General features: G+C 41.3%; 2 protein-coding genes and 1 non-coding gene across 4 annotated transcripts in view; all 3 read right to left on the reverse strand.

The window, feature by feature from the left end:
* The window catches only part of LOC131993817 (uncharacterized), a 107,018-nt gene that overhangs the window by 60,214 nt on the left and 19,745 nt on the right, over positions 1–27,059 (reverse strand). The gene's annotated exons all lie outside the window — the stretch shown is intronic.
* Positions 4,661–27,059, reverse strand: part of LOC131993797 (histone-binding protein RBBP7) — a 37,942-nt gene continuing 15,543 nt past the window's right edge. For both annotated transcript variants that reach the window (XM_059359848.1, XM_059359839.1), the window contains exons 6-12: positions 24,101–24,261; positions 23,876–24,002; positions 23,715–23,792; positions 16,235–16,311; positions 13,397–13,454; positions 10,775–10,885; positions 4,661–5,590 (exon numbers count right to left, since the gene is read on the reverse strand). In XM_059359848.1, the coding sequence (XP_059215831.1) occupies positions 5,519–5,590; positions 10,775–10,885; positions 13,397–13,454; positions 16,235–16,311; positions 23,715–23,792; positions 23,876–24,002; positions 24,101–24,261 (684 nt within the window). In that variant the 3' untranslated portion in view covers positions 4,661–5,518. The remainder of the gene's footprint in view (positions 5,591–10,774; positions 10,886–13,396; positions 13,455–16,234; positions 16,312–23,714; positions 23,793–23,875; positions 24,003–24,100; positions 24,262–27,059) is intronic.
* On the reverse strand, positions 12,676–12,862 carry LOC131961002 (U2 spliceosomal RNA). The gene has a single exon (XR_009389813.1). It is a non-coding gene; the product is annotated as a U2 spliceosomal RNA (small nuclear RNA).

Raw genomic sequence — 27,059 nt, forward strand, 5'->3', positions numbered from 1 at the left:
TAGTTTACAGCCAGAACTTTAGAGGTAAATTTACAGTAGGGCTCCACGCTGCTTTGTTTGTTTGTTTGGACACTCAGGAAGTCGAGGAAATGTTGGACTTTAAACTTAAAAACATCTACCATCCAAACGAGATCAAGCTTAAACAAAATGTCACCTGGACGCTGACGTAGGCCACTTAATGAATATATTGCTGCAGGTAATAAACACTCAGGAGCACAGGTAGCTTACAGCATTTAGCGCTCAGTATATGTGCTTTTTACTTTTGCTGTGACAAGTTTTAATCCAGCTTTTATACTCACGCTCCTGTGCTAAATGTTGATTAGCAACTGAATTCCATCCATCCATTCTCGTCTGCTTATCCCGGGCCAGGTCGAGGGGGCAGCAGGCTATGCAGGGCATTCCAGTCACCCCTCTACCCAGCCACAATGTCCAGCTCCTCCTGGGGGACCCCAAGGTGTTCCCAGGCCAGGAGAGAGATATAATCCCTCCACCCTGTTCTGGGTCTTCCCCGGGGCCTCCTACCAGCTGGATGTGCCCGGAACACCTCTAAAGGGAGGCGCCTGGGAGGCATCCTTAGGCATTCCCGATAATACCTTCCTTATAGGTGACACCACTTTTCCATGACTTGACAGTTCTTTAATTAAGAACTCATTACATTACATGTCATTTAGCTGACGCTTTTGTCCAAAGCGACTTAAAATAAGTGCATTCAACTTCAAGGTACTAGCCATAGACCACAGGAATCAAGTAAGTACAGAACTTTATGAGCCAACTGTAATCACTACAGGACTGCTTTACGTTAAAGAAGAAAAGAACAGCATTTTTTTAAATTAATTTTTTTAATAGGTTTCTTAGGTGAACATGACTTAACCTAGGTATTTTAGAAGAGGTAGGTCTTCAGCCTGCGGCGGAAGATATACAGGCTGTCTGATGTCCTGATGTCGGTGGGGAGCTCGTTCCACCATTTGGATGCCAGGACAGAGAAAAGTCTGGGAGAGAATTTGAGGTGAGTTGACCCATGCAGGGTTGGAGTTGTCAGCTGTTTGGCTGATGCAGAGAGGGCGGGCAGGGGAGTAGAGTTTGACAAGGAACTGGATGTAAACAGGACCTGAACCATTAGCAGTGGTGTACGCCAAATCTAGAGTCTTGAAACGTATCCACGCAGCCACTGGTAACCAGTGGAGGGAGAAGAGGAGGGGTGTTGTGTGTGAACGTTTGGGAAGATTGAAGACCAATTGAGCAGCAACTCACCACTAATGAATGGAGGGAGGTTTGATAGTGTGATTTTTGTGGCCGACTGCGTAAGCGGCAGCACCGGCTCAAACATCCCATTTACTGTGATGCCTGTCTCCACCAACCTGTCCGCCTCTGCTCCCCCGAGCGTGGCTGACAAAACAAGTGACAAACAAGCACTAACCTAACCAAAAACCAACCAAATTGACAAACTACATTCACAAACCCATCACAACAAAAAATCACAGAAAAAGGAAACAGAAAAAAAACAACTAAATTTCACTCAGCTATTCCACTCACACTCCTCCCACACAGAAGAAGAAGCCATGTCTCCAAAAGACCAAAAGTTCTCAATTGGAATTAAGGTCCGGGGATTGGGCTGGCCACTCCATAACATCAATGTTGTTGGTTTGGAACCAAGATTTTGCTGGTATACTAGTGTGTTTGGGCTCATTGTCTTGTTGAAACACTCATTTCAAGGGCATGTCCTCTTCAGCATAAGGCAACATGACCTCTTCAAGTATTTTGACATATGCAAACTGATCCATGATCCCTGGTATGTGATAAATAGGCCCAACACCATAGTAGGAGAAACATGCCCATATCATGATGCTTGCACCACCATGCTTCACTGTCTTCACTGTGTACTGGGGCTTGAATTCAGAGTTTGGGGCTCTTCTCACAAACTGTCTGCGGCCCTTGGACCCAAAAAGAACAATTTTACTCTCATCAGTCCACAAAATGTTCCTCCATTTCGCTTTAGGCCAGTTGATGTGTTCTTTGGCAAATTGTAACCTCTTCTGCACATGCCTTTTTTTTTTAACATAAGGACTTTGCAGGGGATTCTTGTAGATAGATTAGCTTCACACAGATGTCTTCTGTCACAGCACTTACAGGTGACTCCAGAGTGTCTTTGATCATCCTGGAGCTATGGTGGCCCTGAAGTGCAAAACACACCAGCAATTCACACAACACGCCAGCAATTCACACAGCACGCCAGCAATTCACAGAACACACCAGCAATTCACACAGCACGCCAGCAATTTACACAGCACGCCAGCATTTCACCACAACGCGCCAGCATTTCACCACAGCACGCCAGCAATTCACACAGCACGCCAGCAATTTATCAAACCGGAAAGGGTAGGTACATATTGGACACTGATCCTCCTCCTGATTGGTTCCTGCCGTCATTCACTTCTCCATCGTGCGCCCGTATTGTGATATTTATGGTAAATTCATTGAGCCGGCCCAGAGCGAGCTGACATGAAGGATAAACACTTTACTGTCATTCTTTTTCACTTTGCAGTATAAAACTTACCTGCAGAGAGGAGATGAAGTGTTAACTTTACATGGACACTCCACGTGATATAATCAAATTGCGTCGCGGCGAAAATGTATTTGTTGTGTCGGCGAAATTCACAATACAATGCCCTTGTATATTCATTCATTCAGCCTCTGCTTATCCGGACTTGGGCCGCGGGGGGCTGGAGCCGATCCCAGCTGACGTTGGGGGAGAAGCGGGGTACACACTGAGCAGGAGCCGCTGAACTGGCGACCCTCTTGCTGTGAGGCAAGAGTGCTAACCACCACACCACCGTGTAGCCCAGTAAATATTACATTACATTAAAAAATAATCTGTTTCCAATCAATAATTCCAGTCTAATACCGGAGGACCTCGGGTCTTCTCACTCACAAACTCACAGAACGTGTCTCTGTGGAATATCAGAATAAAATGCCCTTTGATATTTACTGTATAGTAATTATCCAAGCGCATTTTATTATGAATTTCGCCGACACAACAAATACATTTTCGGCGCGACGCAATTTGATTATATCACGTGGAGTGTCCATGTAAAGTTAACACGTCATCTCCTCTCTGCAGGTAAGAGTTTTATACTGCAAAGTGAAAAAGAATGACAGTAAAGTGTTTATCCTTCATGTCAGCTCGCTCTGGACCGGCTCAATGAATTTACCATAAATATCACAATACGGGCGCACTACATGGGCGACTGGTTTTACTATGGAGAAGTGAATGATGGCAGGAACCAATCAGGAGGAGGATCAGTGTCCAATATGTACCTACCCTTTCCGGTTTGATGAATTGCTGGCGTGCTGTGTGAAATGCTGGCGTGCTGTGGTGAAATGCTGGCGTGTTGTGGTGAAATGCTGGCGTACTGTGGTGAAATGCTGGCGTGCTGTGTGAATTGCTGGTGTGTTGTGTGAATTGCTGGCGTGCTGTGTGAATTGCTGGTGTGTTTTGCACTTCAGGGCCACCATATGGAGCTGATCATTGGCTGAGCCTTTGTCATTCTGCTTATTCTTCCATCCATTTTGATGGTTGTCTGAAGTTTTCTGCCACGTGTCTCTGGTTTTGCTCTCCATTTTAAAGCATTGGAGATAATTTTAGCTGAACAGCCTATAATTGTTTGCAGCTCTTTGAGCGACCCATTTTCCTCAAGCTTTCAAAGAGAAATGCATGTTCGACAAGTGCTTGCTTCATCCATAAATAGAGGCCACCTGTTTTTTCACAAAATTGATGACCTCACTGATTGAATGCCACACTGCTATTTTTGAACTCACCCCTTTCAACTAATTTCACAGCACAGCCTTAACCCTTTATCGGGCGAAGAACTATATTTGGTAACTTCAGTGGATATTAAAATGGGGTCCCCATCAGTATGATAGTAATATAACATTAACTTTATTGACCTTTTTTTCTCGGAGATTTGCCACTTTAACCCCGTAAACTTTTTTCTCAAAACATTACCCCCCTCCCCCGGGTCCATATGTTGTTGTTTTTTTACACATTACACAGTCCACATTCTGGCAGTATGTAATATCCTCCAATATTCTCTAGGGTTGAAATTTGGAATTTGAAAGTGTTTCAATGAAGGGTTACGAGCGTACATATCACGATTGCTGGGTCTTGTTGGTTTTCTGAGAATGTACTGCACCTACTTGTACTTTGTTTGCCATGTAGCAATAAAAAATATACTAAAAACCTGGATTAATCTGGTTAGTCACATTGGACTGCTATTATTTTGAACACTACTGTACATGTTGATGTGTTATTGTTTGCATGATGTAAATTGATAGGAAAAGAAGAGCAAACTCAGCCGAGAGAAGTGAAACCAGCCCTTCAGAGTACCATAGGTGCCACACTCACAAGCCTGTGAGCTCCATGGATTGAACAGCCCGTGGTGCCACTAGATGCTTTCTATGCCCCCCCCAAAGCCCAGCTGCAGTGCCACCTGCCTGGCCACAGCTTGCGGGATGCATTTCCTCCCTTAATAATTTATGAGTGTAGTGTAATTTCCTGACTGGAAGAGTAAAGAAGATCAGGTCATTTTTACTGAGATTGTTTTGTCTGAGAAAAGCATTAAAGGGTGTTTGATAAAAGTTTAAATGTACACAAATGAGAAACTTCTCTTTGAAAAGTTAAAAAAGATTTATTGCAATTTGTGGTGCATGAAATAAAACATGGCAATTTCACATTATGTAACGACAGAAAGAGGAGAGGAAAAGGATGTGCGTTTCCCTCAAGTGCACTAATTTAGTGCCACACCTTTTACTCAATCAAATACTGAAGAGTTTATGTACCTTATGAACGGTTGGCAAACACAGCAGGGAATGTTTCTAAGTACAATAAGGGAAAATAACTGTCACAGGTTCTTGACAGGTGGGAAAATAAGGTATGAAATAAAGCTCCCCCAGAAATTACCATATTGGTCAGCATTTTACAAATGAGTTTGGACAGATGTAGACCAGGTAGTCTTCTGTTGTCCACATTTCCTTACATATTTGTGTCTTTAGGGAAGTTTACTGGTTAGTGGTTTGTGGCTACTCATGAGTCAAAATGTGAAATGACAGATGTTTTCTTGCACAAGCCCTTTGATATCAACTGGTCTTAACAATAGCTTACAGACTTTGTGCACATAAAAGTTTTCTGCATCAAAGAGTCTTAAAAGCAGCTTCACCACAAAATCCCACCACAATCACTAGAGATACGACCACCTGAACCACTACTCCAAGTGTTTAAGTGTTTTGGGTACCTGGGCCTGGTGAAGTGTTACATGTAAGCAAGAAGCCTGAAGTCTGTAAGAAAGGGAAGTGTCCATGCTGTCTGCAACTCTCCACGTGGATGTGGAGAGCATACTTTTCATTTTGCACTTGATAAGCCAGACAGAGAAACGACAGGTGGGGCTGGGTTTAGAGCTCAGGAAATGAAGGGGAGGGGGGGGTAGGAGGTCGTGCCTGGAGAGAGACTCATGCCGAGCTGGGGTTATGATCCCTGAGCCTCCAGCTCTGATGCAGGGGTGTTGTCTGGCTCCTCGTCATTGTAGATATTCTCCGCCTGGGAGAAGAACAAGGAGCAGGAGAACATAAACAGGCGATAATGTACAGACTGTATAAAGGCTGTTCTCCAAACCTGGCTTGTAGACTGGTTTCTACCGCACCTGATATTTTTCATTAAGTTGAGCCCATCAATGCTGCAGCACATGCAAATCTAATACTCTGAATGATGCACGGCAGAATGAAAGTCCCGTGTTTCAGCCTGAGGCTGCCCTCAGAGTTTCAGAGGCATTTGTGGGTGTAAACAGCAGATACATAATCAAAAAGCCAATACTAGTAAAACAAAATAGTAGCAATAAAATTTTACACAACATAAATATGCAACAATCATAATTGACCAGTTGTTTCAAAACAACAGAAAATGCATGTAAGTGCACACACACACACACACGTATACTCGTGCACATACAGTAGTGTTCAATATAATAGCAGTCCAGTTTTTATTGCTACTAGGGATGCAAACAATTAATTGATTATCGATTAATTATCGATAAGAAATTACTCGATTAAAATAAATTACTTGCAATTAATTGGGTTTTGAACCCGTAATTCCCCGCTAGTCCGTGTGAGGGCGCGCTTGACGCTAGACGTACTTGTCAGCAGTCCTACTCACAGAGAGCATGTCAGTGAGGCATACGGCTAACAATTTAGCTGAGAAGTTAAAACAGGCTGTGGAAACATGGGGTCTCACCGGGTGTGTGGTTGCTTGTGTACACGACAATGCACGGAACATCGTCTCGGCAAACAGTCCCACGCGAGTCAACTGGCACTCAGTTCCATGTTTCGCCCACACACTGCAGTTGGCCATTAACGACGGCTTCGTTACCTACATTAACCGTGTCATTGTAGCTGCTAGCGGACTCGTACAACACTTCAATCACAGCAATCCAGCAAACAAAGCGCTTGCAAAAAAACAGTTACAAATGCAGCTGCCGTCTCATAAACTCATCCAATCCTGTAAAACCAGGTGGAATTCAGTCAGTGACATGTTTAACAGACTGACGGAGCAGCGGTGGGCCGTGTCTGTCGTACTCTCAGACCGCACAGTGACCAAACTCACAGACGCGAGGACGCTGGAGCTGCGAGATGAATATTGGCAATTGATGGAGGATGTGGAGTTAAATAGAGCTACGACAATCCAGTCCTGGTCTACTAATGTTATTGTGATATTGTCACATTTCCCAGTTTAAGGGGGATTATAAATGCTGCTAATCATCCACATTTCTGATATTGATGATTCTGATATTTTCTATTCAGAATATGTTTGATATTCTATCAAAATCTTATTCCCTGCCCTCAAGTGAGCCCAGAATAAATCTTTGATTAAGGAATATGATTTGCATTTTTTCTTTATATCATACGGAAGATAGCATTTTATGTCATGTATACAGTAGGGAAATTCAGGTTCTCAGAAAAATTGCCGCTTATCAATTAATCGATCATCGATCGATAAGATGAAACAACGATTAATGAATTACTCGATAATTTGCATCCCTAATTGCTACATGGCAAACAAGGCAACCAGCAGGTGCAGTAGATTCTCAGAAAACCAATAAGACCCAGCATTTGTGATACGCACGCTCTTAAGGCTGTGCAATTGGGCAATTCGTTGAGAGGAGTGTGTTCAAAAATATAGCAGTGTCTGCCGTTGACTTTACAAACTCAAAACTATTTTGTACAAACTTTTTTCCTAGGATTTAGCAATCCTGTGAATCACTAAACTAATATTTATTTGTATAACCACTGTTATTTATAACTGCTTCACATCTGTGTGGCATGGAGTCAACCAACTAGTGACACATTTCAGTTGTTATTCCACTCCAAGATTCTTTAACAACATTCCACTATTCATTTACATTTCTTGGTTTTGCTTCAGAAACAGCATTTTTGATGTCACCCCACAAGTTCTCAATTGGATTAAGGTCCGGTTGGGCTGGCCACTCCATAACATCAATGTTGTTGGTTTAAGATTTTGCTTATTTACTAGTGTGTTTGGGGTCATTACCTTATTGAAACACCCATTTCAAGGGCATGTCCTCTTCAGCATAAGGCAACATGACCTCTTCAAGTATTCTGACATATGCAAACTGATCCATGATCCCTGGTATGCGATAAATAGGCCCAACACCATAGTAGGAGAAACATGCCCATATCATGATGCTTGCACCACCATGCTTCACTGTCTACACTGTGTACTGTGGCTTGAATTCAGAGTTTGGGGCTCGTCTCACAAACTGTCTGCGGCCCTTGGACCCAAAAAGAACAATTTCACTCTCATCAGTCCACAAAATGTTCCTCCATTTGTCTTTAGGCCAGTTGATGTGTTCTTTGGCAAATTGTAACCTCTTCTGCACATGCCTTTTTTTTTTTTTTTTTTTTTTTTAAACAGAGGGACTTTGCGGGGGATTCTTGTAAATAGATTTGCTTCACCTAGACGTCTTCTTACTGTCACAGCACTAACAGGTAACTCCAGACCGTCTTTGGTCATCCTGGAGCTGATCATTGGCTGAGCCATTGCCATTCTGCTTATTCTTCCATCCATTTTGATGGTTGTCTTCCGTTTTCTGCCATGCGTCTCTGGTTTTGCTCTCCATTTTAAAGCATTGGAGATCATTTTAGCTGAACAGCCTATAATTGTTTGCACCTCTTTATAAGTTTTCCCTCTCCAATCAACTTTTTAATCAAAGTACGCTGTTCTTCTGAACAATGTCTTGAACGACCCATTTTCCTCAGGCTTTCAAAGAGAAATGCATGCTCAACAAGTGCTGGCTTCATCCTTAAATAGAGGCCACCTGATTAACACCTGTTTTTTTCACTAAATTGATGACCTCACTGATTGAATGCCACACTGTTATTTTTTTAATTTTTTTTTTAAACATACCCCTTTCAATTAATTGCCCAATTGCACAGCCTTAAGAGCGTGCATATCACGAATGCTGGGTCTTGTTGGTTTTCTCAGAATCTACTGCACCTACTGGTACCTTGTTCGCCATGTAGCAATAAGAATATACTAAAAACATGGATTAATCTGTTACATTGGACTGCTGTTATATTGAACACTACTGTACAATGCACATACAAGGGTCAAAACACCTTCAAAGACAAATACTTCGAGTGAGAAAAATCGTAGTAAAAAATATACTGCATTCCGTTATTGCGACAAACAATGTGACCAAAACATATTACACACTTACACTCACAAATGTCTCAGAAACTCTGAGGAGAGCCTAAGGCAATGACACCTGTCAGCTGTCTGTAGTGCAAAGTGCTTTGAGTTAAGGCTACACAATTAATGAAATTGTAATCATGATCACGATTTTGGCCGCCACAATCAAATTAACATGATCGTCGGCAATATTTCCATTTTAAAATGCGGCTCTCCTGCATGTCTAATCAAGCACTTTTTACACCAGTAGTCCACCAACCACCAGGGGGCGAACTCACAGTTAAGGTTTCATGTAGCTGCCTAAATAAATAACGAGCGAGCACCAAGCATGATGTGACGTAGTACTCGACGCCACAACAACACGCATCATTTGTAAAAGCCGGCGAAGCAGTGTTGCCAACTTTTCAGACCCCCTTAGCAGGGTTCGTACACTTTTTTAGCAATGGTTTTCCATAACTTTTCAATGACTTCTCCATAAGCGTTCAATGAATTTTCAAGACCAAAAAATTAACGCATTTCAAATCGGACCACTGTAGTCAGTGCCTCTAAATCAAATTTTGATACACATTTTGATACACCTTGCTATGTTTTATTTGCAACTTGAATTCTTATTAACACACATTTACGTGGATTAAAGTAAAAAAAAAATGACTGACGAAAATTTTATTTGCGCTACAACCAAGTCACGTGCAGTGTTTGAAACATGTTCCAGGTTACTTGACACCTGCTTAAGAAATACTAATGCAGAAGAATTCAGCACCAAATGCAGCCATCACATTTAAATGCTCAACCAATACTGTTTTACAGGAGGAGGATTTTAAACAGCTGTTCTATTGTATCTATTGCATTTTTTTTGTCTTTTCACTTTTATTTTATTTCTGCAAAGCTTGTCTTTACTCTCTAAAATAATCAAGCATTTACACAACTTTTCATTACATGTTTTTATTTTCCTTATTATTTCAAGTAAACCTTTTATATATCCTGACTGCTGGAGGACCTTCACAGCTTCTCTCAGTTCCCTTTCCTTTTGTTCGTTAATGAGCCACGGGCCATTAATAGCCAACAGGCTAACAGTTAGGTCTGTAGCAGTACAGTGTGTATGTGCTGCTGCTGCAGGAGGTGTTCACTTATCAATCTCTGTTTATTTACAAGAAGCACCGGACACTCTGTGCACAGTTAATGATGTTGGTTAATTCACGATCACTATGTTGATTATTATAATTAGCCATGCTGCTTTGTTTATGATCAGCTGCTGACGTTGTGCACAGTCAGTGACGTGGCCACAGTTGCGTCTCCCGTGTTGAATCCATCGCGTATGTGATCACGGTCGAAACTGTTGCTAGGCGATTAAGCTACGATAGCATAGCTCTGAGCAGCTCACAGCTCTGCTCCGCCGTTCTAAAAAAAGCTGGCGCCAACCATTGAAGGTAACAAACGTACTCCTAAAACTACAGTATAGGGATTATTATATTTATTTTATAATTTTATAAGACTATTTTACACATTCTAAATATTATCCAGCAATATTTCAATGACTTTTCTAAAGCCTTACAGAGGATTTTATTTTTCAATAACTTTTCAAGGACCTATAAAATTGAATTTTCAATTTCCATAACTTTTCCAGGTTTTTCATGACCGTACAAACCCTGCCTTAGTGACTTTTTTTTTTTTAAAAGCGATGGTGTTATTGGAGACTCCTTCTTACTCTTCCAAACAAGCCGTTGGGGCTGGCGTTAACTGTGCCGCTTCATGATTCAAAGCAGCGCAGCCCTCCTGCAGCAGTCTTTTCCAGCTGCAGAGCTGGAGGGGATGCTAACCCCTTAGTGTTCAGTCTGCAAATTGCTAACAGGCTAACAGTTGCTGCTGCAAAACTTCCAACGAAGGACATAAGATCATGCAGTGCCTGCTGGTACAATTGAATAGATTTACTATCAACGGTGCTTTCCATTTAAGAGGGGATGGACTGGAGCCAACACAATTTAAAAAACAACTAATAATAAAAACTGCAAATATATTCACCATCTGCCAGACTTGCATGATGTTGTCCTCTGACACTGAGCAGATGACCCAGGGTTCATTGGGGTTCCAGGAGAAGTCAGAGATCTTGGCTGTGTGGCCTCCGTGAATGAACTGATGGAAAAATGTGCAAGATAGAGATACACATTAGTAACAGCCACTGTCACTGACAAGGCGAGCCGTCGTCAGGAGAGAAGAACAATACGTGTCAATAAAGTTATATATAACGTTATGTAGATATAAAAAAGGACGTTTAGTGCTTTGGTCTCAAACTTTGACCCTTTCACTGTAGTTTCACTAAATGGGTTTATTTGAACGTTATGTTCAGTAAAAATTAGGGATGACGCCGATCGATCAGATTGGCCCGATATGATAAAAAAAACCATCGATCGGAAAATTCGATCAAAGGTTAAAATCACCGATCCGATCGCATTATACATACATGTGCTTTACAAGTTTGTTATGGTGTGATATACATTCCAGATCCAAAGGTGGCGGTAGTGCACCGAACCGCTGCTGCTTTAAAAGTGTTGTGTTGTGGTCACGCAGCCTGCATGCACCTACACACACCCACATGTCTGCCATATGGAACTTTTTCGAAGTGAGTGAGTCCGATGTCACACACGCTAGTGGCAATTTATGCAAGCGTTTAGACATTTAGAGAAATGTTCGTGTGAGAGTGAGCAATAATATGTTACATTGTACTGTGCAACAATGTGCAATAATGCCACCAATGTTCAGACAGGCATTTTGAGTTTGTTTAGCCTGTTAATTAGACTCAATTTTTATTTGAATTTTATTTGATACGATATATGCAACAATACAGCCATTTAAAATGGATAGTATCAATAAATGACTGAACTTTCAATATTAAGCTCTTGCCTGTTCTTGACTGCCCTATAGAGGCCATTTTGGCATATTGTTTTCCACAGTGCCACTGCTGCTATGAAGGAATATTAAAGTTACTGCTATGCAACAAATAAAGGTCAATCTAGGTAATCTAGTATTCTCTAGTAAATAAATGATTACAAGGTTAACATAAATTAAAGACTATTGGCCTGTGCATGAGTGGATGAATTTATGGGGGAAAAAAAAAAAAAAAAAAAAAAAAAAAAAAAAAAAAAAAAGAGTAAAATATAAATATTAATATCGTCCCACATGATCGATCGGTTCTGATCGCTGGTAATTTTCTGAGGTAAGTAACATACATTTAGTTTTGTTTCTTGCTAACCAAAACTAACATCCCAGTTAATGCTCCAGTTAATGCTAACATGAATTAGCAGCAGCTTCTCTCAGTCAGGTTGAGGTGTAGAGAGGCTGTAGTCAGTGATCAGATCCCTCTCGCTCCTCCACAGTCCAGATATGGGCTGTGTCCCAAAGTCAAGGAAGGATGCTCAAACGGCTGGATTTGAAGGACACCACGTCATCGACATCCGCCGAAGGACTGTCCCAATGTCGAGGATGCTCCGGAGGACAGAGTCCTTCTTTTGCCCAAATTCCGAGGATGCATGTGTGTATCCTCCGTGCGCTCCGACTACCCATAAAGCATTGCCCACACCGGTCTACCGGGAGATTTAAAAATGGCGAGCTTAGAAACAGCGACGCCGGCGGCGCAATATGCATTTAAATATGTAGATATTTTCAGTTTACACTGAATGTTATCACATAACTTACAAAACGTGTGTTCACAGTCAAGCAAAAACATATGAATAAGCATATGCCAGAATATTAAGCTTAAAGATAATAAACGTCATCTTGATACATTGACGGTTAAGTTAATTAATGCCGTCTCAGTCGCTAAAGTTAAGTTAAGCATTCATGGCACTAAGTAGCGGCCGAATTCAGCCAGGATCAGTTAAATATTCAGGTTTAATCCACTTTATGGTTTTTACTTGATAAATCATGGAGATTCAACCTTAAAGCATCTTCTTCCATTTTCACAAATATGTGTCAGAGTGCTGATGCCAGAGACACATTCATGTCGTGAACTGATTTCGAAATTGCGGCGCTGAATTTATTTATTTATTTTTTATTAAACTGATAAGAACAGATACTACACTTGATCTTAGCCAAAGGGCCGAGAGCGGCGCTGAAGTTAAGCAGGACGTCCAATTACGCAATGACGCACAGCTGCACACTCCGAAGGCTGTCCCATTTGTGCATTACACCAGTCAAAGGAAGGACTCTTGCCTTGCCTTCGGAGGACCCGACTCTGAAGGAAGGATCCTACCAAGGAAGGATCCTTGACATTGGGACACAGCTATGGTCTGCTCCCCGTATCGGAAACAAGATGGCGACACAGGATGACGACGAGTGTAACGCTGAACTCGATGCTTCCAACTGGCCACAAACCAATGGGTGACGTCACGGTGACTACGTCCATTATTTATATACAGTCTATGATTCACACCCTACAAATTTGAGTACAGTGCTTTTAATTCACAATTGACATTTGAGTTACTGTTCTAATCACAGTTGTAGCACCCACTGCCTTTTGTGTTCAAATGTAGAAAGGGTTTATGGTTACTGACATATCTAAGAATTTCCTGACGATCCAAAGGTGACTTTGAAAAAAAAGGAAAAAGAAAAGAGAATGACAGTACTCTTGATTGTAGGATCACTTACCAGCAGCTCTGGTGGGCCATCCTCTGCATCTTCTGCTGACTGCTCCTCCCCGATTTTACTAGAAAAAGTGTATTTGGCGTGGTTACTTTTCAATGCAAGTCAAGTGAGATGTTTCTTCTTTCAAATTAAAAATATTGACCACATTGTGTGAGCAGTGCAGTCCTACCATTATTAAAATTGATTTTGTCGTATTTTAAGCCTCGTCATGAATACTACACCCTGACATCTACTTGTGATAGAATTATTAGATATGCAGTTTCCTCTAAATCTGCTCTCACCAATAATCATCAGCTTTAATAAAGATTGTTTTGAAAAAGCGGCTCACGTTTCTATCCGGGCATCTTCAGTTTGACAAATGTAAAATCAACATCAGCATCAAGATAATGTACATCTGAGCACTCAACTCAGAGCAAGACTAAAAAACCAGCAGGGCGTCTATGATAATGATTTTGCAATTTGCAAATGAGAAAATGCCCAAGATATGTTTGAGGTTATTCAGAAACTTCCTTGTTATCTCCATTACAAAATTTGCTCAGCGAGCATGAACAATTTTAGAATTATGAGCTTAATCTGTTGGTTTACAGAGTTTAACTGAGTTTCAGTTCATTGTTTATCTGTCCGGCTGCAACTTTACTGCTCTGGTTAACTCTTGCTACTCTCATAGCATTAAATTAGATGCAGCCGACATCGGTTTTCAGAGAAAAAGCTCTATTAAACCCAATGTACACTGTTACCCAGCACCATACAGACAGACACAGTTAGCAAATAGCCAGTGAACATAGTGGTGCATATAGCACTTAAAGAGACAGAGTTGGTGGAAACCAAAGCAGAACTATAAGAGAGTGAATATTACATTCATCAGGTGGACAGAAGCATAGCTTCAAATGAACTTTAATGTTGCTCTTGATGGGTGTGTGAATAAGCAGCTTTTTACTTACAAGTGCACCTTATTAAAATGTTGCATTCACAACTTGAATACTGACCCCAAAGGGATCAGAAACATGTATCAAAAACGGTTATGTGTTAATGTCAAAAACGCCCAATGTATCATTATCAGATCATTTTAACTGTCAAATACCAATATTTGCCTCAAAATTCCAGTATTGGTCAGGCTTTACTTTTACTCACTTATTTCCAGTTAATTGTAGTTCTGTACTGTTGAAGCCAATGTGTTTACTTTTTAAACTGACTTTTGGCATATCATATTTATATCTATTATTCCACAGCTGAGGTTTGGTTTACATTGATACTGACCCTTAGCTTTAATGTATGGTAAGAAGTAGGACTGCACAATTAATCCAATTTTAATCATCATAACGATTTTTGCCACCACAATTAAATTAACCTGATCATCTGCAATTTTCCCATTTTAAAATGCAGCTCTCCTGCATATCTAATCAAGCACTTTCTACACCAGTAGTCCACCAACCACCAGGGGGCGGGGCCGCTTTTCTCCCCTGAAAAAAGCCTGGTTGCTGATTGGATAGAACACTAAGCAGGATGTGACGTAGTACACGATGCCACAAAAACATGCGCCATTTGTAAAAGCCGGCGAAACAGTATTGCCAACTCAGCGACTATGTTGTTGTATTAAGAGACTTTTCAGACCCCCTTGGTGACCATTTTTCAAAAAAGCGACTGGCGACAAATCCAGCGACTTTTTCTGGTGTTATTGGAGACTTTGAGACTCGTTCTTACTCTTATTAACAAGCCGCGGGGGCCGACAGCTCGTTTATAAAGCCTGATTTCCACCGCGCGCATTACAGCCACGGAACGGCTGCGGTACACAATCATTTATGACATAACACATTGTTTTTATAAGGATAAAAATCATCAGATCTTCCACGTCAGAGAAGCAAAGTAAGCTGTTGGTTGTTGTTGTTTACTTTATACACAGTTTATCACACAGTTTTATGTTCAGGATTATCGCGTGTTCTCGTTATCTCGCATGTATACGGCTGGCTCGCTATGCTGCCGTAACGGGCCCGGTGTGAATTAACGCTGGGCAGAAGACGGCGCAAAACCGCAGCGGAGCCATCCCGTTGCCATTCCGCGCCTGGTGGAAATCCCCAGTAAGAGTAAGAACAAATCGAAGCAGCAGTCTTTCCCAGCTGCAGAGCCGGAGGGGATGTTAACCCCTTAGCGTCCAGTCTGCAAATTGCTAATAGGCTAACACTTAGCTCTGTAGCAGTACAGTGTGTATGTGCTTCTGCTGCAGGAGGTATTCACTTAGTGATCTGTTTGTTTACAACAAGCACCGGACACTCACAGACTAAAAACTGCTCCTATTGTTTGTTTAAAAGTAGTGCAATAAAAATACAGATGTTTTCCCTAACATGATGAATAATCGTGATTAATAATCGTGATTACAATATTGATCAAAATAATCGTGATCATCATTTTGGCCATAATCGTGCAGCCCTAGTAAAGAAACAATGTATTGCATTGATCATTGATTATTATGATGCCTTAAAGTTGTCTTTCATATGCATCAAAGGCTGCATTAAACCTAAACTGCAATTTTCTTTAGTAATTACACTATCAGTTAAGGTGGTTTGGGCATCTGATAAGTAACTTCCTTGGCAACATCCTCTGGAGGTTTTTGGAGACCATGGAGTAGACCCGGGATCGTCCAGGAGGTGCTGAAAAACATTGCTGGGAGCAGGACACCTGGACGACCTTGCTTGGCCCACTGCTATAATGACCAGATATTCTTCATACCAAGTTAGATATACAGTTTTCAAACATAATTTCTTTAAAACTCCTCACCAAAACATCAACAAAATCACAGTTTAATTTAAAGATATGCATTATGGAGGTATGGTGGACAGTTTTTACCTGAGATCCCAGACGTTGAGACGCCGGTCAGTGCCGCTGGAGGCCAGGATCGTCTCATTGTGAGGTGACCATTGTACCTAATGAATTAGACAGTTGTTCACTGGCAGGTCAATGTAGTTGTTATATGAGAATGGACTCAAGAGACTTTACAACAGAGGCCTGGTAGCATTTTCAGCTTGTATTAGTGCGTATGGCAAAAAAAAAAAAATGCAGTGTTTACTGACACATTTGTGTTTTTCTATTCTGGTCAAATAAGCTAAACCTTAACGTTGAATGCCATTTAGTGCCATGGAAATAGAATACAAGTAGAACAGAGAGTCCATATAAATCAACATAGCAGAACAGTCAGAGTGGGAGCCATGTTTTTGTGTCTTGTTGTCATTGCAAAGAACTGTGACTTAAGGCTGCACGATTATGGTCAAAATGATAATCACGATTATTAAAATCAATATTGTAATCACTATTATTAATCACGATTATTCATCGTGTTAGGGAAAACATCTGTATTTTTATTGCACTACTTTTAAACAAACAATAGGAACAGTTTTTAGTGTGTGCACAGAGTGACAGGTGCTTGTTGTAAACAAACAGAGATCGCTAATTGAAAAGTCCTAAATATAGCAACAAAGTTGCCAAGTTGCCAACATTGCTTCGCCAGCTTTTACAATTGGCACGTGTTGTTGTGGCGTCACATCCTGCTTAACGCTCGCTCGTTATTTATTTAGGCAGCTACATGAAACCTTAACTATGCGTTTGCCCCCCTGGTGGTTGGTGGACTACTTGTGTAGAAAGTGCTTGATTAGATATGCAGGACAGCCGCATTTTAAAATGGAAATATCGCCGACGATCAGGTTAATTTAATCTTGGCGGCCAAAATCGTGATCACGATTACAATTTGATTAATTGTGCAGCCCTACTGTGACTGTTATAGTGGCTAACATCCGATAAACTACTGTATGAACCAAAGCAAACAGCTCAATGTCCGTTCCACTGTTGTTCTTTTAAATGGCTTCTGTGTTATTAGTCAGACTTTATTTCAGCACAATATCTGGTGCAGGAAAAGACACCTTATCTGTTAGTTTTCGTGCTACTCTTCACTTGACGACAGTATTAAAAATGTACAAGGTACCAGTAGGTGCGGTAGATTCTCAGAATACCAACAAGATACTGAACCCCACATTGCTCCCGATGAAGGAGTGAATGAGCGCAGTCTGTAGTGTAAAGGGCTTTGAGTGGTCGCTAAGCGGCTAGAAAAGCGCTATATAAGTGCAGGTCCATTTACCATCATCCTGGAGCTGATCATTGGCTGAGCCTTTGCCATTCTGGTTATTCGTCCATCCATTTTGATGGTTGTCTTCCTTTTTCTGCCACGCGTCTCTGGTTTTGCTCTCCATTTTAAAGCATTGGAGATAATGTTAGCTGAACAGCCTAACTCAACTTTTTAATCAAAGTACGCTGTTCTTCTGAACAATGTCTTGAACGACCCATTTTCCTCAGGCTTTAAAAGAGAAATGCGGGACTTCCGGTTAAGCTCTAGCCAAAATGGCAGCATAGAGAACTAGCTCCCGATCAGTACTAGATAAAATTCCCCGAACCCGACAACTCTGGTAGAAATAGATAACCTGAAGTGGAGATGGAAAGGGGTGCGAGAACAAGAAGCCAAAAAAAACATAGATACTTGAGAAAACAACCAGAAATGACCAAAGACAGAGACGACGAGACAGGCACGGACTCAGACCATGAGGAAGAACACATGGAGACCGAAGCGGCTATGCTAATCTGGACGGGACTGAAAGATATCATTAAAGAAATACAAGATTTTAAAGCACAGCTGAAAGCAGAGTTCACAACATTCAAGGAAGAAATAAAACAAGAAATGAAAGAACTCGAGGATTTAAAAAAAGACGTTAATCAGCGGCTCACAGAAACAACAACAGAGTTAGCGGCACAAGACAAGAGAATCACGGAGGCAGAAGGGAGAATTGAAGAGATGGAAAACTGGAACATAGGAGGCAAAAGAGGCCCTGCTCCAATCGATGAAACAACAGAAAATATTACAAGACAGGCTGACAGACCAAGAGGGAAGAAATCGACGGAATAATATCCGTATTTTTGGTCTGAAAGAGGGAATGGAGGGCAGAACAGTGACGCAATTTATTGAACAACTTCTGAAACAAGAGCTGCCACTGCCGACAAACATGGAGCTACAAATACAACGGGCACATCGAGCTCTAATGCGGAGACCAGACGCTGATAAACCTCCGAGATCGATCGTGGTGAACTTTCAGTACACAGTGAAGGAAACGGTACTGAGGGAAGCCTGGAAGAAAAAGATCCACTACCAAAACCAACCACTCTTTTTTGATCACGACTACGCCGCTGAGGTTATCCGGAAAAGAAAAGAATACAACGTTATTAAAAAAGCCCTAAAAGAGAAGGGAATACGCTTCCAGACGCCCCTGACGAAAATAAGGATGCATTGGGAAACCGGACCGCGGACATACAAGAGTGCGCAGGAGGCTGCGAAGGAGCTACACAGGAGGGGAGTCACGGTGGAGACACCGGGGAGAGGCGCAGCCGGGACGGGGATAGAGGAGCGGCTCCAGCGGGCGCTGCTGTGGCAATTAACCGGGAACTCAGATGATACTGTTGCGCCAAGAAACAACTACAAGATTTTCAAAGGAAATGATGGTCTAAAAGGTATGTGAATGCATTCAAACAGACAAAAAGGACAAGAAAAGATAGACCTGAACTGATTGAACTCGTAAAACCGGTCATAATATTGATCAGTCTTCACTCAATATATCTGATCGGTGATTGATGTCCTAGGAGGTTAATGCACAGACATTACTGGACATTTGGACCAAACCTACCTAGAGAGGGGCCCCCATACACAGTGGGATATTCCCCTCAACCCACACAGGTAATGTGGGAGGCACACAGAAGGTCACATGCCTACCTTTGGAAGTTCAACTGTTTTATGTTCTATGTTCTATACCATACAGTTCTGTTTTACAAAGTTGTTGTTGGTTACTATGGCTACGATGCAGATCCAAAGAATGAAGGACTTAACAAAATATGAGTAATATCTCACTAGTTCCATTAAACATAAATGGGCTAAATAACCCAATTAAGAGAGGCAAGGTAATTTTGAAAATGAAGAAAGTTAAACCACAAATCATATTCCTCCAGGAAACCCACTTATCCAAGGAGGAGCATGAAAAGCTTATGAAGTTTGGTAATAGGAAAACTTACTATAGCACATGCAGGCAAAGCCGGAAAAGAGGGGTTGCTATAATGATACAAAACAGTTAATTTTGAATGCTTGAAAGAAATCAATGATGAGGAAGGGCGATATGTTATTGTTAAAGGGAAACTAGAAAACAAGATGGTCACATTAGTTAATGTCTATGCCCCACCAGAAAGTGACAAGCATTTTTTTAAAGCTCTATTTGCCACCATATCATCTGAGGCAGAAGGTATTATGATGTGTGCGGGGGATTTTAATGTAATTCTGGATCATAAGATAGATACAACAAGCACACAAAAGAATAAGATCCATCTAACTAAATTCATGAATATGTCACTGAAGGAACAGGGTATGAAAGATGTGTGGAGGGAATTTAATCCAATGGAGAAGGACTATACACACTACTCTAACACACACAAGACTCATTCCAGAATAGACTATGTATTTATGAATAGCTGGGACTTGCACAGGGTGAAAGAGTGTAAAAGTGGGGTGGCAGATGTCACCGATCATAACACGGTTCACTTAACTGTACTTATGGATAGTAAAGATAAAAACACAACATGGAGACTGAACGTGGGAATAATGAACAGTAAGGTAATAACTGAACAAATGAAAAAAGAAATAAAGAGATCTATAGAAGATAATGATACAGAAGAAGTTAAACCAATTATCCTATGGGACACTCTAAAGGCAGTTATTAGAGGAAAATGAATAGCTATAACATCACAGCAAAGGAAGCTAAAATAAGCAGCCTATCTGAACTTGACTGATAAATAAAAAAAAAAAATCTAGAAATAAAATATCAGAACACAAAGAAAACTCAACTTCTACAAGAAATGAAAACTACTAAAGAAGAAATAGACAAACTCCTAAAAGATGAAATAGAGAAGAAACTAGCTACCAGAATTCTGGCAAGGCGTATTAGGAAACAACAGACCCAAAGTACAATACCCAAAATCAGAGACCCACAATCAGGCAAATCAGAATATGAGGTAGCTGAAATAGAAAACATATTCAAAAACGACTACAAAAAACTATATTCACAACCACCCTCGTCTAGTGAGGAGGAGAAAAGGCAGTTTCTCAACTCACTCGATTTATCAGCTATTGGGGAATTACAAAATAACAAACCTACAGCTCCTATAACACCTGATGAGATTTCCAAGGCTATATCCAAGCTTAAAGCTAACAAAACCCTGGAGGAGATGGCTTCATATCGGAGTGGTATAGAATCTTTAAGCAGGAACTGATACCTCTTCTTACAGCTTCTTTCAACTGGACCCTCAAGGAAGGCCAATTACCGACATCTTAGAAAGAGGCAATAATTTCGTTAGTCCCCAAAGAAGGAAAAGATACAGAATATTGTAACAACTTCAGACCAATATCGATTCTCAATGTGGACTACAAGATATATACATCTATCATAGCACAAAGATATAAGACCCTTATGAATGACCTAATTGATGAAGACCAAACCGGTTTCATCTCAGGGCGCCACACACAAGATAGCATTAGGAGGACAATCCAGATAATCAACACAATACAATTAAATAAAAACAGCGCAATTCTATTAAGTCTGAAAAATGCTGAAAAAGCTTTTGATAGCATTAATTGCAATTTCCTATATTTGGTATTAGAAGGATTCGGATTTAACAAAGACTCAATGAATTGTGTTAAAACTATTTATCAAAACCCTACAGCCAGGATAAAAGTTAATGGCAGCCTAACAGATAGAATAATACTAGAAAGAGGTACTCGACAAGGATGTTGCCTATCCCGCTCCTTTTCGCTCTATATATTGAACCGTTAGCACAGGCAATTAGACAGAATGAGAGTAAAAGGCATTAATATTAAACGACAGGAACATAAAATAAGTCCATTTGCGGATGACATTTTAATATATTTGGACAGCCCTAACACAAACTTTATTCAATTAATGCACCTTATAAACGAATTTGGTGACCACTCAGGATATAAATTAAATGTAAATAAGACACAGATTCTGACCTTTAACTATGTCCCATCCCAAGAAATTAAGAAACCTATCAACTAAAATGGCACGCAAAAAAATATAAAATATCTTGGTGTAACTCTAACAAAACGGCTCTCGGACCTATTCAAAACAAATTATGACCAGATCCATCTCCAGATAAGTAGAGATATAGAGAGATGGTCAACCTTGCCATTAGATTTTAATTCAAGAATCGAGGTAATTAAAATAAACATTTTCCCTAGACTACTTTACTACTTTCTCTCTCTTCCCATCAAGATTCCACAGGAAAAGTTCAAAGTCTGGGATAAAATGATCTCCAGATTCATATGGAATGGTAAAACACCACGGATAAAATACTGTACATTACAATAAGGGAAAAGAAAAAATGATTACCGTGCTGCACAATTAAGACCAATAATTATGTGGTGTGATTCGGACTATAATGCAAAGTGGAAAGATATTGAGAAGGTGATGGTAGATACACCAACCGAGGCCCTGACTGGCAACCTAAAACTAATGAAGTCTCTACAAGAATGGATAGACCCGATAACTCTACACACACTGACTATCTGGTTTGATTTGGTCAGACAACACAAATTAGAAAGAGAGATAAAACTGTTAAGTTGGTTTGCTTCTGATGACGGATTTAAGCCGGGGGCAAATTACTATAATTTCAGGGACTGGGATGGGAAGGGCTCACAGCAATGTGTAAACTAATGAAGAATGGAAACGTAATGAGCTTCCAGGAGCTGAAAAGGGACTATGGCCTTGAAAACAGAGACCATTTCAGATTTTTACAGCTGCGGGACTATTTTATAAAGGAAATACAAACTGTTAAAAACCTGAATGTTGTACTCGATGTAATGATCAGGACATACAATGGAACCAAACTGAAAGCAGTTTCAGTACTGTACCGAAACTTAAGAGACTCAGAAGATGTCTCCACTCTGTACATTAAGGAGAAGTGGGAGAATGAATTGAAGATTAACATCACCGTAGAGGAGTGGCAGAATATGTGTGAAGCACAGCACACAACCACAAACTCCAGAATATGGCGGGAATTTGGGTGGAAAAATCTGACCCGTTTCTTCATCACTCCCAAATTAAAAAGTAAACAAACAGGCTCCCAGCATGCTTGCTGGCGTAAATGTGGAGAAAGGAGGCAAATCATACACATATTGTCTGGGGATGTCAGAAAATTAACCCATTTTGGGGAAATGTACACAAAATAATCAAAGATATCCTGGGTTATACAATACCTAGGGAATGTAGTGTTAAGTACCTTGGGAATTCGAATCATTATGTCCTGGTCAAAGACAGATATTTAATAAAAATACTACTGGTCACATGTAAAACAACAATAACAAGAAGATGGTATAAGGTCGAGCCACCAGCTGTAAATGAATGTTAGAAATCATTAGAGAAATCCATAACATGGAAAGAATGACATACAGACTCAGAATGAAGGAAAATGTCTTTTTGACTAAATGGGAGAAGTGGACACGATGGGACACAGTTGTGAACAATTGAAATGTATCTTATTCATATTCTTTTCTCTTATATCTGTAAACAGTGTAATTTAATAATGGACGCATGTAGCCATGACTGTTGTACTTTTTTTCTTTTTGTTGTTCTCTTTTCAGTTGTATCTGGGTTTTTTTCTACCGCTTCACCCATAGGATGTAATACATGGATCTATATGTATACTTTGATGTTTTCATGTGGAGCTGAAAATTTAATAAAAATTTAAGTAAAAAAAAAAAAAAAAAAAGAGAAATGCTTGTTCAACAAGTGCTTGCTCCATCCTTTCAACTAATTGCCCAATTGCACAGCCTTAAGAGCGTGCATATCATGAATGCTGGGTCTTGTTGGTTTTCTGAGAATCCACTGCACCTACTGGTACATTGTTTGCCATGTAGCAATAAAAAATATACTAAAAACCTGTATTCATCTGGTTAGTCACATTGGACTGCTATCACTTTGAACACTACTATACCTCCCCCTGCTCAAGCAGCCAAGTTTTGTCAAACAAGTAGGGCTACCATTTGATCAGTTAGGTGATTACATATAAATTATTTTTATTGAATTTTGTGTCCCATGACAGCTCTTTATTATAACGGTTATTAGGAACAAAGTTATGTTTTGTATGTTACAATGTTTTTCTAACTTCAGACTGACATTCACAGAAACTGTGTTGGACTAACATAACATTTTGAAATAACTGAAGTTCTAACCTGGAAAATTTCATCTTTGTGGGACTCAAAGGAGTGGAGCTTCAGTTTGAGGTTCCTCAGATCCCACAGTGCAACAGTCTGAGAGAAACAAAACAAATATTGCACTAAATAGTTATTCGAACTTCTTCAATTTGAGTTCAGTGCATCTTTTGTTTCTCTACCTTATCAGCAGAACCAGTGGCAAGAATGAACTCGCTATAGGGGTTGAAGCTTAGACAGTTGACCTCAGCAGTGTGGGCATCTACTGCGTGGCTGGCTTTGTTTGTGGTGCTAGACCGAGTGTCCCATCTGGTGGAGGATTAAGGACAGTCAGAGGCAGCAGGAACATCATTTTACTGGCTTTAAATAAAACAACAAAACAGAGCAGAAACCAGATGAGCACTTACATCATGAGTTTCTGGTCATCAGCCACAGAGCCAAACAAGGATTCATGGAGCAAATGCCAGGAAACATCTTCCACCACTGCTGTGTGGCCGGTGAAAACGGTCTTGGCATCGACAATCTTTCCTTCCTTTGGGTTGGCCCCAATGTCCCATAAACAGATCGTCTGGAGAGAAATAAAAGGAAGAGCGCCATCAATTTGTTTTATCCTGGTGCCAAAACTATAGGAGCGAGTTCCTGAACCTAATTTTGATAGATATAATAACCAACATGTGTTTTGCTGCCTTTTTCTGCAACCTGGGGCCGGGTTGCGGGGGCAGCAGGCTAAGCAGGGCATTCCAGGCACCCCTCTCCCCAGCCACAATGTCCAGCTCCTCCTGGGGGACCCCGAGGCGTTCCCAGGCCAGGCGAGATATATGATCCCTCCACCGTGTTCTGGGTCTTCCCCAGATGCCCAAACCACCTCAACTGGCTCCTTTCGACGCGAAGGAGCAGCGGCTCTACTCCGAGCTCCCTCCAGATGTCTGAGCTCCTCACCCAATCTCTAAGGCTGAGCCAAGACACCCTACAGAGGAAGCTAATTTCGGCCGCTTGTATCCGCGATCTTGTTCTTTCGGTCACTACCCAAAGCTCATGACCATAGGTGAGGGTTGGAACGTATATGGACCGGTAAATCGAGAGCGTTGCCTTCAGGCTCAGCTCCTTCTTCACCACGGCAGTCCACAAAGCCCGCATTACTGCTGACGCCGCACCAAACCGCCTGTCCATCTCACGCTCCATTCTACCCTTGTGAACAAGACCCCGAGATACTGAGGCAGTACCTCTCTCCCCACCCAGAGGGGGCAATCCACCGTTTTCCGGCAGAGAACCATGGCCTCAGACTGGGAGGTGCTGACTCTCATCCCAACCGCTTCGCACTCAATTCTTAGGTCACCAAACCGGATACCTTCCTCCCCCCGGCTGCGCCTTAAGATCCTGTCCACGAAAACCACAAACAGAATCGGAGCCAAGTGGCAACCCTGGCGGAGGCCAACACCCATCGGGAACGTGTTTGATGTTGTGCCGAGTATGCAGACACAGCTCTCACTTTGGTTATATAGGGACCAGATAGCTCGTAGCATCGAGCCCGGTACCCCATATTCCCGCAGTACCCCCCACAAGACTCCCCGAAGGACACGGTCATAAGCCTTCTCCAAATCCACAAAACACATGTAGACTGGATGAGCAAACTCCCATGACCCCTCCAGGAGTCTCGAAAGCGTAAAGAGCTGGTCCGTTTTTCCACGGCCAGGGCGGGAGACGCATTGTTCCTCCTGAATCTGAGGTTCGCCAATCAGCTGGAGGCTCCTTTCCAGCACCCTGGAGTAGACTTTCCCGGGGAAGTGTAATTCCACGGTAATTGGAACACAGCCTCCGGTCCCCCTTTTTAAAAATAGGAACCACCACCCCAGTCTGCCAATCCACAGGCACTGTCCCAGACCTCCACGCAACACTGAAGAGGCGTGCTAATCATGACAGCCCAACAGTGTCCACAGCCTTCAGCATCTCAGAGATGCTGGTAGAAAAGGTACTTTCAAAATATTCTAATGTTTCCAATAGTAATTAATTCTTTCTTGGGGCTGCATTTTGACTTATTTGCTGATTTACAAAGCAGTTTTCATTGGCTCTCAATTATAGAACTAAATGTTATGGTGATACAACTAATCCCACTGGGTGGGAGACATGTCCTATCTACTCAGCTTATCAGCACTGGTAATTTTCCTTGTTTTTGTGACATTTAAAATTCTCAAGATTAGCCTCACAGTGCAGTCAGACCTGCCTGCTGGTGTGCCAACCGCAGCAATCCAAAGTTGTAAATTAAAGTTGTTTTTATAACACTTTCATTTAACTGCCACTGTCCTTGCACTCACAACAGCACGCATGTCCTTACGGTTTTTGTGAAAACTTTCACACTTACCTGGTAACACTATTTGTGTGTTCATTTTCCTCTTAAACCTAAATGTATATCTCTTAACCAAATCATAACTCTTTTCTTTTTCAAATTAGCTGAGCTACTTCACAATCCCTCCACAAGTACTCCAGTTTGGGGATCACTGCAGCATACCAGGCAAGGGCTGAAGCTTCAGACCAGCCTCTAGCATGTCCAATATCTTAAATGTTGGACGTTTCAAAAAGTCAAGCTTGTGCACACCTTTAGGTCGACAGATGCTTTAGAAAAGTCTGTAGGCAACAGTAGCAGAATAAATTCTGCACACTGTCTGTAGACTTGCAGTTAAAGAAGTTTCATTGTGAAGAACATTTCTTGAATTAAGCTTTGTAAATCAGTGCGTGTGGAACTTCTTTATTTTACTACATATTTGATGTTTATAACTTTGTGCTTGTCAAGGCAGATTCAAATTAGTTTTGCGTTACCATGAAGGGCCAACTTTTTTATTCACATCCCACTGCGTAAACAAACAATGATCACACAGATAACTGCAGATTTACTATAAATGCAGAATAATTTTTTACTGTGAATGAGTACAAAAGTGAGCCAGTTAATACCTGTGGGGTGGACATGGAGGTGATGCAAAGTTCAAAGTATCTAGATGTCTACCTGGACAATAAGTTGAACTGGTGCCCAAACACAGACGCTCTCTACAAAGGAAGCTCAAATCTGTTGGCATCTGTTGTAAGATGCTGCAGATGTTTTATCAGTCTTTGGTGCTAGTGTGTTGTTTTATGCTGCAGTCTGCTGGGGAGGCAGCATCAGACACAGATATGCAAGGCAGTTGGACAGACGGGTTTAAAGAGCTGGTTCTGTGGTTGGAGCCAGGTTGGACACACTGGAGGAGGTGGTGGAGAGATGCACGGTCAAGATGTTTGAGACCATGAAACACCCGGATCATCCGTTACACAAAACCTTTATGGACCAAAAAAACAGCAGTGGACGGCTCCGCAGGACAGAGAGAAATGAAAGATCCT

Source organism: Centropristis striata, chromosome 2, assembly GCF_030273125.1.
Source record: "Centropristis striata isolate RG_2023a ecotype Rhode Island chromosome 2, C.striata_1.0, whole genome shotgun sequence".
In the NCBI taxonomy this organism is placed as follows: Eukaryota; Metazoa; Chordata; class Actinopteri; order Perciformes; family Serranidae; genus Centropristis; species Centropristis striata.